The sequence below is a fragment of the Vigna umbellata genome, chromosome 2 (assembly GCF_029865625.1).
Source record: "Vigna umbellata cultivar VRB3 chromosome 2, Vumbellata_1.0, whole genome shotgun sequence".
In the NCBI taxonomy this organism is placed as follows: domain Eukaryota; kingdom Viridiplantae; phylum Streptophyta; class Magnoliopsida; order Fabales; family Fabaceae; genus Vigna; species Vigna umbellata.
This window is the reverse complement of record NC_142166.1, coordinates 43,874,297-43,888,070: the sequence shown is the minus strand read 5'-3', so window position 1 is coordinate 43,888,070 and position 13,774 is coordinate 43,874,297. Positions and strand designations below refer to the sequence as shown.

At 33.7% G+C, this 13,774-nt stretch overlaps 2 protein-coding genes and 1 long non-coding RNA gene across 3 annotated transcripts; 2 read left to right on the top strand and 1 right to left on the bottom strand.

The window, feature by feature from the left end:
* Window positions 1-306: 306 nt before the first annotated feature.
* On the top strand, window positions 307-5,772 carry LOC124822686 (uncharacterized). The gene is made up of 16 exons (XM_047294717.2): window positions 307-422; window positions 707-978; window positions 1,246-1,367; window positions 1,581-1,631; window positions 1,965-2,084; window positions 2,167-2,286; window positions 2,566-2,707; window positions 3,027-3,197; window positions 3,299-3,454; window positions 3,555-3,661; window positions 3,806-3,896; window positions 4,174-4,315; window positions 4,400-4,556; window positions 4,820-4,936; window positions 5,011-5,137; window positions 5,235-5,772. The coding sequence occupies exons 2-16, from the start codon at window positions 937-939 to the stop codon at window positions 5,478-5,480; spliced, it is 1,911 nt and encodes a 636-aa protein (XP_047150673.2). The 5' UTR covers window positions 307-422; window positions 707-936; the 3' UTR covers window positions 5,481-5,772.
* A 1,824-nt stretch (window positions 5,773-7,596) lies between these two features.
* On the top strand, window positions 7,597-11,956 carry LOC124822690 (uncharacterized). Its single transcript, XM_047294721.2, has 15 exons — window positions 7,597-7,710; window positions 7,789-7,910; window positions 8,012-8,071; window positions 8,196-8,315; window positions 8,406-8,525; window positions 8,614-8,755; window positions 8,968-9,138; window positions 9,244-9,399; window positions 9,502-9,608; window positions 9,808-9,898; window positions 10,045-10,186; window positions 10,260-10,416; window positions 10,508-10,624; window positions 10,720-10,846; window positions 10,921-11,956. The coding sequence occupies exons 1-15, from the start codon at window positions 7,669-7,671 to the stop codon at window positions 11,176-11,178; spliced, it is 1,932 nt and encodes a 643-aa protein (XP_047150677.1). The 5' UTR covers window positions 7,597-7,668; the 3' UTR covers window positions 11,179-11,956.
* On the bottom strand, window positions 8,170-12,139 carry LOC148204083 (uncharacterized). The gene is made up of 3 exons (XR_015784380.1): window positions 11,988-12,139; window positions 11,073-11,159; window positions 8,170-8,296 (listed from the first exon to the last, which is right to left on the bottom strand). It is a non-coding gene; the product is annotated as an uncharacterized LOC148204083 (long non-coding RNA).
* Between the last annotated feature and the right edge of the window lie 1,635 nt (window positions 12,140-13,774).

Here is a 13,774-nt window from a genome sequence, read left to right as displayed (position 1 = left end):
GAATTCTATTAGTCCTTTTCATGAGTTAGAGGTTTTCAAATAAAATATTGAAATTCTTTTTTATTTGATTCATAAATATTTGTTTACGTTTCCCTTCCCTTCTCTCGTTTTTGTGAGCATTTTAAGTTGGTTTATACTATTTATATAATATTTTTCCAATCACAAATTATCTTGAAGATTATAACGTAGATTAATAAAACATGATATAAATAAAATTTATAACCAATTTACTATATTTCGTATAATTTGTAAAAATATTAAAATAGTTCAAAACATACACGTATTATTTGGTGACACTTGGATCAACCCAATTGCTGCAATTACAATGTATAGTGTTCTGTTCTAAAACCAAAACTCTGTTTCCCATTATGCACTTTCGATACAGTTGTTGTTCATGATAAGACGATTTTCACACTCTGGAGGTATGCGATCCGTGTCTCTTGATCCGTCGTATTCCATCGTCGTCCACCGATATAATACGTCTCCCCGGTTACCCCACCATTCATCCTCGTCGATTGCAATTCATGAAATATATGATTTCTCGATATATATTTTTATTTTAAATATATTCTTGAAATTTCCCTCACTGTGTATATTTGGTTGTGAATCACCCTATTTGATCGCTTCTGAAGAAGCTAAACGATTATTTCATTTTAATCAATTTGTCATGTTTGTAATTAAGATGTTTACTTTTTTGTTGACACAGGAAACTAAGGTATCGGAAATATGTAGACATAATTAGAAGTTCAAGCATTATAACTGGTTGCAACTATTTTTACATTTCATAGAAATGTAAAGTAATTGAAAATTTGAAATTGATACGATCAGGTTCTGTTTCCCTAAGTCATTCCATTTCTTTTAAACTTTGTTGATGGAATTCTTAACTAGATTCCTCTGTTATCTGCAAGCTAGCTAAAACAAAAACAAGGGTTCACCATGTCCGGCCCAGGGGTACGGTTGCACATCCAAGATCACCATGTAAGTTTGACGCATATGCCTTTTTTTCTGCCTATTTCTCTTAGTTGTGCTTCTACCACAAAGCCGTGAAAAGACTTTTTATGTTTGAGTTTGTGCAACGTGCCTAGACTTCAGCATCTAAGTTAAATTACTGTATGTTTCTCTTTTCTTGTAGCTTAAGTTTGAATGTAGGATGTGCATTAGTGAAACTTTGACAGCGTTACTTATAGCCACACTCTCAGTTAAGTTTTAGTTTCTTGTTATTGTTTAATGTCTTGGCATGTGCAGGTGGTGATGGATAATGGCATAGTCCAGGTTACGCTATCAAATCCAGGTGGGATTGTCACCGGGATACAATATAATGGTGTTGACAATTTGCTTGAAGTTCTAAACAAGGAGTCTAATAGAGGGTATGCGCCCCTAGCGATGAATAATTCTTATCTTTCTCTTCCTCACATCCACACACACTTCGGTTGACAGATTTGTCTTGGGGAGAACCGTATGTTTTACACCTTATTATTAAGAAAGACAAAAATATTCTTCTTACTCATTGTGGAGAAATCTTAGGAAGCTCTTATATTTTGAAGCCGTGAGCTGATTCTGTCTTTCAATTGAATGTTTAGGTACTGGGACCTTGTTTGGAGTGCGCCAGGAAGCAAAGGGATCTTTGATGTGTATGACAATACTACTTTCTTTTGTAAATTCATGGTGTCTTTAATATTATTCCAACAATTCAATTTCTCAATAAAGATTTATTCAAATGCATTCCCTGATTTGAGTTTGATATTATATTAGGAGTGGTTGAGTCACACTTGATCAGAAATAAACTGGTTGTCAACGAATTTGCAATTAAACTAGGAGAGGTTTTTTATGTCACACAAGCATAAGTAAAACAGTTGTCGAACCCTCTATTTTGGTTACATGGTCTACTTGCAATCTTACCATTTCCACTATTGTTCGAAGGATAATATTTTAAGCACATGCAAACTCAAGCTGTTATGGTTCAGGATTCAAGGAACTTGTTTTAAAGTTATAGTTCAAAATGAGGAACAGGTGGAGCTTTCTTTCACAAGAATGTGGGATCCTTCTCTAGAGGGAAAATTTGTCCCCTTAAATATTGACAAAAGGTCCTTGGCTCTAATTTTTCGTATCAGTTGGCTTCTTTTACTGATAGCTATAGGATTAATATTTGTGGATTGTCAATTTCAGATTTATAATGCTCCGCGGTTCATCTGGCGTCTACTCTTACGGAATTTATGAGCACTTAAATGGATGGCCAGATTTTGATCTCGGTGAAACGAGGATTACTTTCAAGCTAAGAAAAGACAAGTAAATTCTATCATTTTGACAAAAAAGTTTGATTACGTTTGTCATTCTTTTGTACTTGTTAATTGTATTTGCATATTTAACACGAAATTTGTTGAACCCTTTTGGGTGAAAATGATAATTACTAAATAATTTGATAGGACTTGCATATAATTTTGTTATATCCCAAATGTCAGTTTCTTTCACAAATATAGCCATATCAGTTGAGATTAGCTTGATAGATAAATAGGAACGGTTAATTCTTTTTAGGATTTTCATCCTCTTTAACAATGAAGTATGTAGGTTTCAATACATGGCTATGGCAGACAACAGGCGAAGGATTCTTCCTTATCCAGAAGATCGGTTACCTGGAAGATGCAAAACCTTGGGCTACGCAGAAGCTGTCCTACTAACCAATCCCAAAGACCCACATTTGCAAGGAGAGGTATCTGTTGCAAATGTTTCCTGAAATTATTTTTATTTTTTTCAAAGCTTCCAGTTGTATTTTACCGTAGTAGTCTTTGCTTCTTCAGATGGCTTCAAGGTTAGTTCCCGCTCATATGGTACAAAAGTTTACAATATATGATCCCTACTTGCGTAATTAAATATTATTTTACATTATGGTTAAACTTAATTTCCCTCATGTGGTTTGGCAAGTGTTACTTCGCCAACATGTGGTTTACACTGTCAATGTGATTTCCTATGCATGCATTTTGTATGAACTCTTTCACAGGGTTTTTATTTGAATTCAATCTAATCCACAGGTGGATGACAAGTATCAGTATTCATGTGCAAACAAGGATAATCGAGTTCATGGGTGGATATCTTTTAGTCCACCAGTAGGCTTCTGGCAGATCACACCTAGTGATGAGTTTCGTTCTGGTGGACCCCTCAAACAGAATTTGACCTCACACGTAGGCCCCACCACACTTGCAGTAAGTGAATGAATTTAAATTTTAGACCAAAATAAGAATTTCCTACAAGGCTATCATAATATGTTATCTTGTTGACATGTTTATTAAATTGGCATCATCAGATGTTTCTTAGTGGTCACTATGCGGGACAAGATTTGGTGCCTAAAATTAGAGGTGGTGAATCATGGAAGAAGGTTTTCGGTCCTGTATATATTTATCTCAATTCTGCACCAGTTGGTGACGACCCACTTTGGTTATGGGAGGATGCAAAAATACAGGTTTGCCCATGCTTCTCATGTGCTTTTGTTAAGAGGAATTTAGTATAGACAGTTGGATCTAGTAATTTTCACATAAAGGCTAATTCGAATTGATAATCAGATGATGAATGAAGTTCAAAGTTGGCCATATCATTTCCCAGCTTCAGAGGATTTTTTAAAATCGGATCAGCGGGGCAACGTCAGTGGCAGATTACTTGTCTTAGACAAGTAAGCATGCAAGAAATTCCTAGTTTATTCTTGAGGGTTATATGTTGCATTTTGCGATTTGCGTCTTACAGTGTTTGGAGTACAAGCAAAGTTTCCTACTCTATTCTTGCATTGGCAAATTTTATGAAACTATTCAAATTGTAGGTACATCTGCACAGACTTAATATCAGCAAATGGTGCTTATGTTGGCCTGGCCCCACCTGGAGATGCAGGGTCATGGCAAAGAGAATGCAAGGTGCTCTTCTCACAGTTGTGGATAACTAGCATATTAGTTGCATGAGCAGTTTGTAGTTTGTACCTCAAATAATTTCTTTTTGTAATTTTTGTCACCTTTGGTGCGTGGATGGATCTGTAATTGTGATCAAAGGGATCTTGCTGACTGCGTGAGACATAATCTTGTTTTCCTTTTATTTTGAAAAGCACAAATTATGAAAATCAATATAATTACAAGAATGCTATTATGCCCAAAATAACTCCTTACCAGAAGATTACTTAACTTTTACACCTAACAGGACTATCAATTCTGGACCAGAGCGGATGAGAATGGATTTTTTACCATTAGAAATGTACGTCCAGGCGACTATAACCTTTTTGCTTGGGTGCCTGGCTTTGTTGGGGACTACAAATTTGTAGATTCTATGAAGATAACGCCAGGTTCCTAAGCTTCGTCAAAGTTAAGTTTGTTTGCCATCTTGCAAAATAAAGTTGAGTTATGTGCTTAATAAATTTGCGATGCAGGTTCCTACACTGAATTGGGTGAACTTGTATATGAGCCTCCAAGAGATGGTCCCACATTGTGGGAAATAGGTATTCCTGATAGATCAGCTGCGGAATTTTATGCTCCTGATCCGAATCCCCAATACATTAATAGGCTTTTTATCAACCACCCAGACAGGTTAGCTCTATTCTGTGTTATTAGGAGCATATTACTCTGATCATTCTTAGCTGGTTGATCAGTTTTTCTTTTTCTTTTTCCATATAATGCTTAAGCGGATCTTGCTTAATTGTGAAACTATGCTATATCATGGCACGAAATAGTGAAAACGCTAAAATCGTTACCCAACGGTGCATTTTGTCCTTGTACGCGTAATGAAAATATTTCATTGAGATGTCAGTTTGTCTGTTCTTAGATTTTCCTTTTCTTTGCTCAACTTGTAGGTTCAGGCAGTATGGATTGTGGGAAAGGTATACAGAACTGTATCCTGATGCAGATTTGGTTTACACAGTTGGTGTTAGTGACTATACGAAGGAGTGGTTTTATGCGCAGGCTCCGAGGTCTGATTTATGGATTATTGATCATTTTTATAAGATGGGTATGTTACTAAATTTTCAAGCATGTGAAACTGCAGGAAAAAAGAGGATAACACTCTTCAAGGGACCACCTGGCAAATCAAGTTCGAAGTCAGAAGCGTGGTTAAGGGAAGTACATACAAACTGAGAGTTGCAATTGCATCTGCAACATTAGCTGAATTGCAGGTAAACCTCCCTTGCTTTTTTTCTCACATACACATCGTCACTGGTTGTAATAAGTACTTTGTAGAATGTGGTGCTGACATTATGCCTTGTGGTGAAGATTAGAGTAAATGATCCCAATTCTGCGCGACCCCTATTTACCAGTGGATTAATAGGAAGGGACAACTCAATTGCAAGACTTGGAATTCATGGAATCTATTGGCTTTACAATGTGAATATACCAGGTTCTCTTCTTATTGATGGCACAAATACCATATATTTTACGCAACCAAGATGCACCAGTCCCTTCCAAGGTATCATGTATGATTATATTCGTTTGGAAGGCCCACCTTCTGAAGGAATTTAAGTTAACCTTGGGACGTAAATGATACAAAATGTTTACTATATAGTTGTAAACATTGTATGCGTCTTTTCTTTTTTTCTTTTTTCTGTAATCTTCTGTTGTCGTTGTGTATTTGTTTGGATTTTGTTTGATATTCACGAGCATTCTGAAAGCACACATGATTTTTTTGTTTGACTAAATCATCCGCCTTTCAAGTGCACGGGTAGATTGCCAAGGATAAATAGCCACTGTAAGCTATATAGAGTTAGTTGTATGAGAAAGAATGAATAATTAGTTACTAAAATTAGCAAGGGCATCTAATTCCAATGATAGTCCTCAGATTTTTATTTCTTCTACTCATTATATCGACTCTTATGTTTTCAATAAAATAATTTGATTGATTTGTATAAAAATCTCAATTAAATTTTAAGTGTTTTATAAATTTAAATATTTTTAATTTAATCTCAGTTGAAATATTTTGTTGTAATGGCTGTTCAAGATATTTTTTTATTTTATTTAAATATCTATTAGTTTATTTTTGTTGTCTTCAACTAACCGATGAATTTATCAACCTTTATCAAATTCATCGACAATCTTTTTCAACTTTATCAAATAAAAAAAAATGTCATTTCAATTGATAATAAAATCAAACAAAAATATACTTAGATAAAATTAAAAAATATTAAGAATTCAATAATTTTTTCTAGAATTCAGTTGAATTGAAGATACTCGGTTTAAATTTAATTTAATTAAGCTTAAAAAGAAATACTAACTTTATCAATTTAGTTTTAGGAGTGGTGGTTATAGAGGCTGATGTAATTTCTTAATCAGTCCAACCTATTAAAATCTTAAATGGAAGATCCATTGTAATGAATGTCCTAAATGGTAAAGAATTACATCTCAGAAAATTAGTGACACAATTTAAAATATTTGATTTTATTATTTAATATTTAATGAAAGAAATTTAGCAAAGAAAAATATTTTTTAAACGGTGGTGGACGGATATTAGTATATATATCCACATTTACCTGATGTTTAAAGACCAAGTAGGTGTATCAAATTTCTTTCATTTTTAAAAACACAAATAAAAGGAATAAGTAAAACAATTCAAATTTATTTCATTAATTAAAATCAATTTATACAGCAAATTTTTCAAAAAAACAAATCACTTTTTAGTTTTTAAGTTGATTTTAATGTGTGTAAAGTTTGTTTACTTTCACAATTCATTATTGGTTTATCTTATAAATGTTTGTTTAAAAGTGTACCTAAAATAACTTACAATTAAGCATTCGGTTAAATATTATTTTAGATCTCCAAGATTAATAGTCAAAACTAGTTTTTGTTTCCAAAATTTTTATACAGCATTTTCTTCCTACGTCTTAAACACAATGTTTTAGACCTCATTTAATGGATTTCACGTGATGACTACATTCATTAAATTAAAGAAAACGGCAGAATCAAAACCATCTTTTTAAATTTACAAATCTTGAGACACATAAACCATATTCTATCATTATTTAGCTTGTATTTGAATAATAAAAAAAAGACAATTGAATATTGTTTGATATTACCAAAAAGAATACTTGTTATAAATAAACTTTCGGCCACAATATAAAATAAAATTTAAACCGATGTAAAATTTCTTGAGTTTTTCAGCTTTGACAAAAACTAACCACACAACTGGTGTTTTGTATATATATTATTTAATTATTTAAAACCTGAACAAAAGTGCGTGGTAAAGGGAGAATGCTGTTCAAAACAACATTCAATCACCTAATAAAAAATGAAGGAAACCAAAACAAGAAATTGATAGAACACTATATTTTTTTATCCTTCTATATGGTTGTAATTGACTGTTTCTTCACTCGTACGCCATTATCTAAAAACCGTATACACCAAACTGTGGCGACCAAGTAAAGAGATTCAAAAGAATGCTTTCTCTGTAGGTCAAGGAAGCTATCTATTCCAATTCATTTCAGCCCTCACACACTCTCCATTTTTCTGTTGGCACATTGCTGAGTAGTACAACATAAGCACACACTGTTTTTCTCCAAACTCTGCATAAAACCAGCCATTCTACCATATATATATATATATATACAAAGGCCACTCTTTCTTTGCATTATGACATAAATATTCTCAGCCATTCTCTTAAACCACTCTCAATCTGTCAGATTTTCATTGCTCACTTGTTCACTGCAAATACCACACCATGCCGTTATTGGGGGTGCAACTTACTGTTCAAGATAATCATGTATTTAAAACTTTGCCCTTTTGTCTTTCCTTATAAATTTTCGGAGCAGTCTTAGAAGTAACGAAAATTCATGTGCAGGTGGTGATGGAAAATGGCATACTAAAAGTCACTTTATCAAATCCTGGGGGAATTGTGACTGGAATACAGTACAATAACATCGACAACTTGCTTGAAGTTTTGAATGACGAATCTAACAGAGGGTATATATGTATTGTTTAGAAAGTTGTGTTCAATTTTACAGATTAAGGAACTTCATTTGGTGTTCCTAGTAATACAGTAATATGTTTTCAACCTCATGTAGCTACTGGGACCTTGTCTGGAGCTCGCCGACAAGCACAGGAACCAGTGGTACATTTGATGTGTATGTCTTTCTTTGTTTTACTCGTACGACAAATTATAGCTTAACGTTTCCTTCATTTCTTCTTTCCACTGTAACCGTGTTTGTTCAAGAAGTTAAAGTCACACATTGTCATACGTGACTGCAGCATCAAAGGAACAAAGTTCCAAGTTATGGTTGAAAATGAGGACCAAGTTGAGGTATCCTTCACCAGGACGTGGGACGTCTCTCTCGAGGGCAAGCTGGTTCCTTTAAACATTGACAAAAGGTAATTAGTTAATAATCAGTGACACCAACAACATTGTCCATGGTTAATACATAATCTAAAGTTAATTAATGAAGTAATGTGTGATTCTAGGTTCATAATGCTTCGTGGTTGTTCGGGCTTCTACTCCTATGCAATTTATGAGCACTTACAGGAGTGGCCTGCTTTCAATCTTGACGAAACAAGAATCGCTTTCAAGCTTAGAAAAGACAAGTAAAAGCTCAACATTTTTATTACTGCTTCCAGTTATAATATTACTGTTGTTCCTTAATCTCAAAGAATATATATGGATGGTGTGCAGGTTCCATTATATGGCAATGGCTGACAATAGACAAAGAAACATGCCTCTTCCAGATGACAGATTACCACCTAAGGGCAAAGCCCTTGCCTACCCAGAAGCAGTTCTACTTGTCAATCCCATCGAACCAGAACTTAAGGGAGAGGTAACCAAATTTAGGTTGGGATATATACTGATCCACCATTTTCAAATAATGCACTCGTTTTTTATGAGCATCATCAAATGAAAAGTGAAATGGTATTATATATTATGTGGTTGTATAATTTATTAATGGTGTTCATGTCAAACTACTAAAATAGAAGTTGAAAATGACATTAGGTAAAGTAAAAATGGTTGGTGGAACTTATGTGTGTATAGGTGGATGACAAGTACCAATATTCATGCGACAACAAAGACAACAAAGTTCATGGATGGATCTGCATGGATCCTGCAGTGGGATTCTGGCTTATTACGCCAACGGATGAGTTTCGATCTGGTGGGCCCCTCAAACAAAACTTAACTTCTCATGTTGGCCCCACCACGCTTGCCGTAAGTGCTCCCAACAAGATAACATATTCTGCAATGTTTCATAATTCCGTGTGACAGTTTCTTGTGTCAAAAAACATTATCTTTGCTAAAAAATAACGTAATCAGGTGTTTCTGAGTGCACATTACTCTGGAGAGGATTTGGTGCCTAAGTTTAATGCTGGTGAGGCATGGAAGAAAGTTTTTGGTCCTGTTTTCATTTATTTGAATTCTTCCTATGATGGAGTTGACCCCCTTAAGCTATGGGACGATGCTAAACTACAGGTTTAATATTTGCTTTCTGTATCTAATATTAAACTATATATAGCTAGATTTTTTGGTATAGTTAACTTAGTGACACCACCACATGCCTATGCAAACTTACAGATGTTGCTGGAAGTTCAAAGCTGGCCCTACAGTTTCCCTGATTCAGATGATTTTGCGAAGTGGGACGAACGTGGTAATGTTAGTGGCAGGCTTTTGGTCAGAGAGAGGTGTGTTCTGATAAATTTTATTTGAGATTCTGGTAATTTTGTAACCATTCTAATATAATTGAAAATCGAGTATGAAGAGAATCACAACATTGATACAATGAAAGTGCAGAAAGCAATCAGATTTTCTTGTGTTGCAGGCCATTGAAAGCACATGTAATAACTTGTGTTCAGGTGTTTAACTCCATTTTGCTATATATAGGTGTATAAATGATGACTATATCTCAGCAAAAGGTGCCTATGTTGGCTTGGCTCCTCCAGGCGATGTGGGATCATGGCAAAGAGAATGCAAGGTGACTTGAAAAGGAGGAAAAATATGTTCACCAAATGAGTGTGCATGTTCTTATTAGTATGCTTATTTAAGTTTGTCTCTTATTAACTTTTAAGCCTATAGAAAGACCATTAGCTAACAGATGCATTACATTTTAATTGTCATCAGAATTATCAGTTTTGGGCTAAAGCAGACGATGATGGCTACTTTTCCATCACCAATGTACGTGCAGGAGATTACAATGTTTACGCCTGGGTGCCTGGTTTTATTGGTGACTATAAATATGACGTAGCTATGACCATAACAGAAGGTATAAAGCAAGAAATTTTTTTGTTTTTCTTTTTAAACTACTGAGTTTTTCTATTTGGTTTACGTGAAAATAGGCTGTGAAATCGACCTTGGTGAGCTTGTGTATGAACCCCCTAGAGATGGTCCAACATTGTGGGAAATTGGCATTCCTGATCGAACAGCTGCTGAGTTCTATGTTCCTGACCCAAATCCCAAATATATCAACAAACTTTTTGTTAATCATCCTGACAAGTAAGTCACCTTTGTGCTCCTGCATTTGACTGTTTTGAAAATTAATGAAGACTATTTATGTATAACTCTTACAGTGGATCTTAATCGGCAGGTTTAGACAATATGGATTATGGGAGAGATATGCAGAACTCTACCCTGACAAAGACCTGATCTACACAATTGGTATCAGTGACTACACCAAAGATTGGTTCTTTGCTCAAGTTACCAGGTACCAAAAATGGATTCTTCTTCAAAAAGTATCATTAACGTGTTGCAATGTCTAACAATGCATTGTCGACTTTTACATTTTGCTCCCATTTTCAGGAAGAAAGATGACAACACATTTCAAGGAACCACTTGGCAGATCAAGTTTCAACTTGATCAGGTGAACAAAACCAGTAGCTATAAACTGCGGGTGGCTTTGGCATCTGCAACATTATCTGAACTTCAGGTAAATTTCTTAACTTCATTAGTCTAAGTTTTATAGTCTTAACCTATATTAATTAATGTTTACTACAATTTTAGGTTCGAGTTAATAATCCAAAGAGCCCTCGTCCTCTATTTTCAAGTGGGTTGATAGGAAGGGATAACTCGATCGCAAGGCATGGAATTCATGGACTTTATTGGCTTTACAATGTAGACATTGCAGGAACTCAATTTGTTGAAGGAGATAATACCATCTTTTTGACACAGAGCAGAGGAAATAGTCCATTTCAGGCAATTATGTATGATTATATTCGTCTGGAAGCTCCACCATCGTCTACCTTCAATAACACAAAGTGATAAATTTTCTGTTTTAGTTAGTAACCATATTGAATCGAATCTGAAGAATAAATACTGGGAATAAAGAATGGAGCTTCTGAAATAATGAAAAATTGAGTTTCTTTGTAGCTTGTAGTTGTTTGAAGCTTCTCAAGTAATGAAATATGTACAAGAACATTATGTTTAACTTGAATTATAAAGGATTAGGACTGTTATCGTCTTTCGTTCATCTATTTCACTAACACAAAAAAGGGTACAACGATGCAACGTCTGTCTAAGAAAAAAACCATCGACCGATAGTGTTTTTGTAAATAAAATGATAAGTTTGACGTCGTTCGCCATTAAACAGATGTCTACTCTTGGTGCCCTTCCACACTGCACCTGTTATCTCGTCGCGTTTTCTTAAATGGATCCTACATTTAGATTAATTATCACGTCTTAAGGATGGAAATGGAGTTAGAATAGAATGATAGGTGAAAGCAGCAGAGCACAGAGAATGTAAAAGTGTTTGATATCATGCAATGTTGCTACAAAATTATTGCTTTGCGGATGTTACAGAGAGGAAGCCAGAGTCTTGATACCTCTATAATATCCAGGTTTGTCATGGAATTTCCCAATCAGAAGCATCTACCTAACCATTTTCACCGAATTCAACAATCGGAACAGAAATATGTTTATCGGATTAATTGATCTGAGTACCACCGGATTACACAGTCCAAAACATATTATTGTATTCTGAAATGATCAATCCAAAATACATTATATAATCAGGAAATATATTACGGAATGCCAAATCCGAAAAAGGGAGATGCAGGGATTTAGCGACTCACTGATGCACGCAAAAAAAGCAATGGAGGTGCAACAACTCACTGTTGGTTGAAGAGAGGAGGAGAGCACGCCTTCGTTTCAAAAAAAAAAAGCAATGGAATTGCAGAAAACCACTACAGCGGGAGGGAGGTGTAGAGGAGAGTCAAGGAAGGGAGCTGCGGCGGCGGAAGGTAAAAGATAGGGTTGTAAAATTAAGGTTTCATTTTACTATTTACTATTTACATAGGGGTAGAAATGGATATTCCAAAACGTAGGGGAGGTGCAGGAGAAAAATAAAGGGAGTTCAGGAAGTAAGAGCCGAGGGGGCTTTTCACTCTGATCCCATTTTGGTTCCGCCGAAAAAGAGTACAAGAAGTTGGGATGAAATTATTCTTTCAATTAAAAATTAAACTAGAAATAATTTAAAATATTAATGTTTTTATTACATTATTTAAGTGGTACAAATTTGTTTTAATATTGTAACTTAAATTACTAAAATTTATTAATTAAATTTTAACTATTAAATATAAATGAATAATTTAATATATAAATATAATAATAGATATTAATCAACTAATTAATTAAAAAATAAAAAATATTTATATGAATAAATTATTTTTAATATATATATATATATATATTAATGTATATATGTATGTATGTGTAAATAAAAAATATCTTTTATTAAATTGATTGTAGAATAACAATCAAGTTAAACTGATTTCTAAATTGATCCATTTGACCACTTTTAATTAAAATTATTTAGTTATTATTAAAAGTTTTGTATTTTTCAGTCAACTTATTAATATGATTGTTATATTATTTTGCTATCTTGTTTATTTATTTTTCACTTGAAAGACTGTAATTAATAAAAACTCAATTTAAAAATGTTAAAATTTATGTAAAAGTTAAATTAAGCCTAAATTAATTAACTGGTGTAAAAAAAAAGTCTTTAATACATATATAACTAGAGTCTAAAATAAACAAAATTCTTCTTATATATGAGTAGAGACATATAAATAGAAGAAATGTAGTGTTGAGAGCAGTGTACTGGGTAGAGATGAATATTTTGAAAGGCTTGAAATTGCATAGCAGAGGCCAATGTTAATTATATCCCTACTTTCTAAAAGAAATAGAGAATAAGGATATCTAAAATTTGATTGTACTCAAGAATCCTATTTAATTTTTCTAGTTTAAGTAAACTGTAATTCTACATTTCGTTTATAGTTTTATTCTTGGGCCAAAGGAAGTTATTACTATACCTATACCTAGGACATGGACAAGTGTAAATAAACCTATTAAGAAGGGTGGGCAATTGAAGTTATAATAATAATGTAAGTCGATTCGTTAACATGTCATATTATGTAACTCTGTATGGATTTGGATTGTTTACCAATATTGGTTCGTTGGATAGAACCTAATCATACACTACAAGTTTCCAACTACCCACCATCATTTTCCATCTTTTTCCATTACTCAAATCATTATTTGTACGAAAATGCTCAAGAGCCACCATGATTAGTGCACCACCGTCAAATTAGCACCATAGAAATAAATTACCATGGTTTTCTCATTGCATTGCTGAATGTAAAAGCACCACCTTCTCATTATAACTCTCACTTAATTAGAAAGTTTAAAGAATATGTTAACAGTTTTTTTTAACAATTTTTTTATAATGAATTACATCTCATTATTTTATTGAAATGAATCAATTACAAATTATCACATAAATTGTTGAAAAAAATTGTTAAAAATATATTTTTCATTAAATATATCTCCATATTTACCTTTCTTTGGTAGTTTCAAAAGG

Bases quoted from the DNA above. Each gene is read 5' to 3' on its own strand.
- LOC124822686 (XM_047294717.2), top strand. From the start codon at position 937: ATGTCCGGCCCAGGGGTACGGTTGCACATCCAAGATCACCAT. The intron at 3,662-3,805 runs GTAAGCATGCAA...TTCAAATTGTAG, and splicing joins AGATTACTTGTCTTAGACAA to GTACATCTGCACAGACTTAA. The intron at 3,897-4,173 runs GTGCTCTTCTCA...TACACCTAACAG, and splicing joins CATGGCAAAGAGAATGCAAG to GACTATCAATTCTGGACCAG.
- LOC124822690 (XM_047294721.2), top strand. From the start codon at position 7,669: ATGCCGTTATTGGGGGTGCAACTTACTGTTCAAGATAATCAT. The intron at 7,911-8,011 runs GTATATATGTAT...AACCTCATGTAG, and splicing joins AATGACGAATCTAACAGAGG to CTACTGGGACCTTGTCTGGA. The intron at 10,847-10,920 runs GTAAATTTCTTA...CTACAATTTTAG, and splicing joins CAACATTATCTGAACTTCAG to GTTCGAGTTAATAATCCAAA.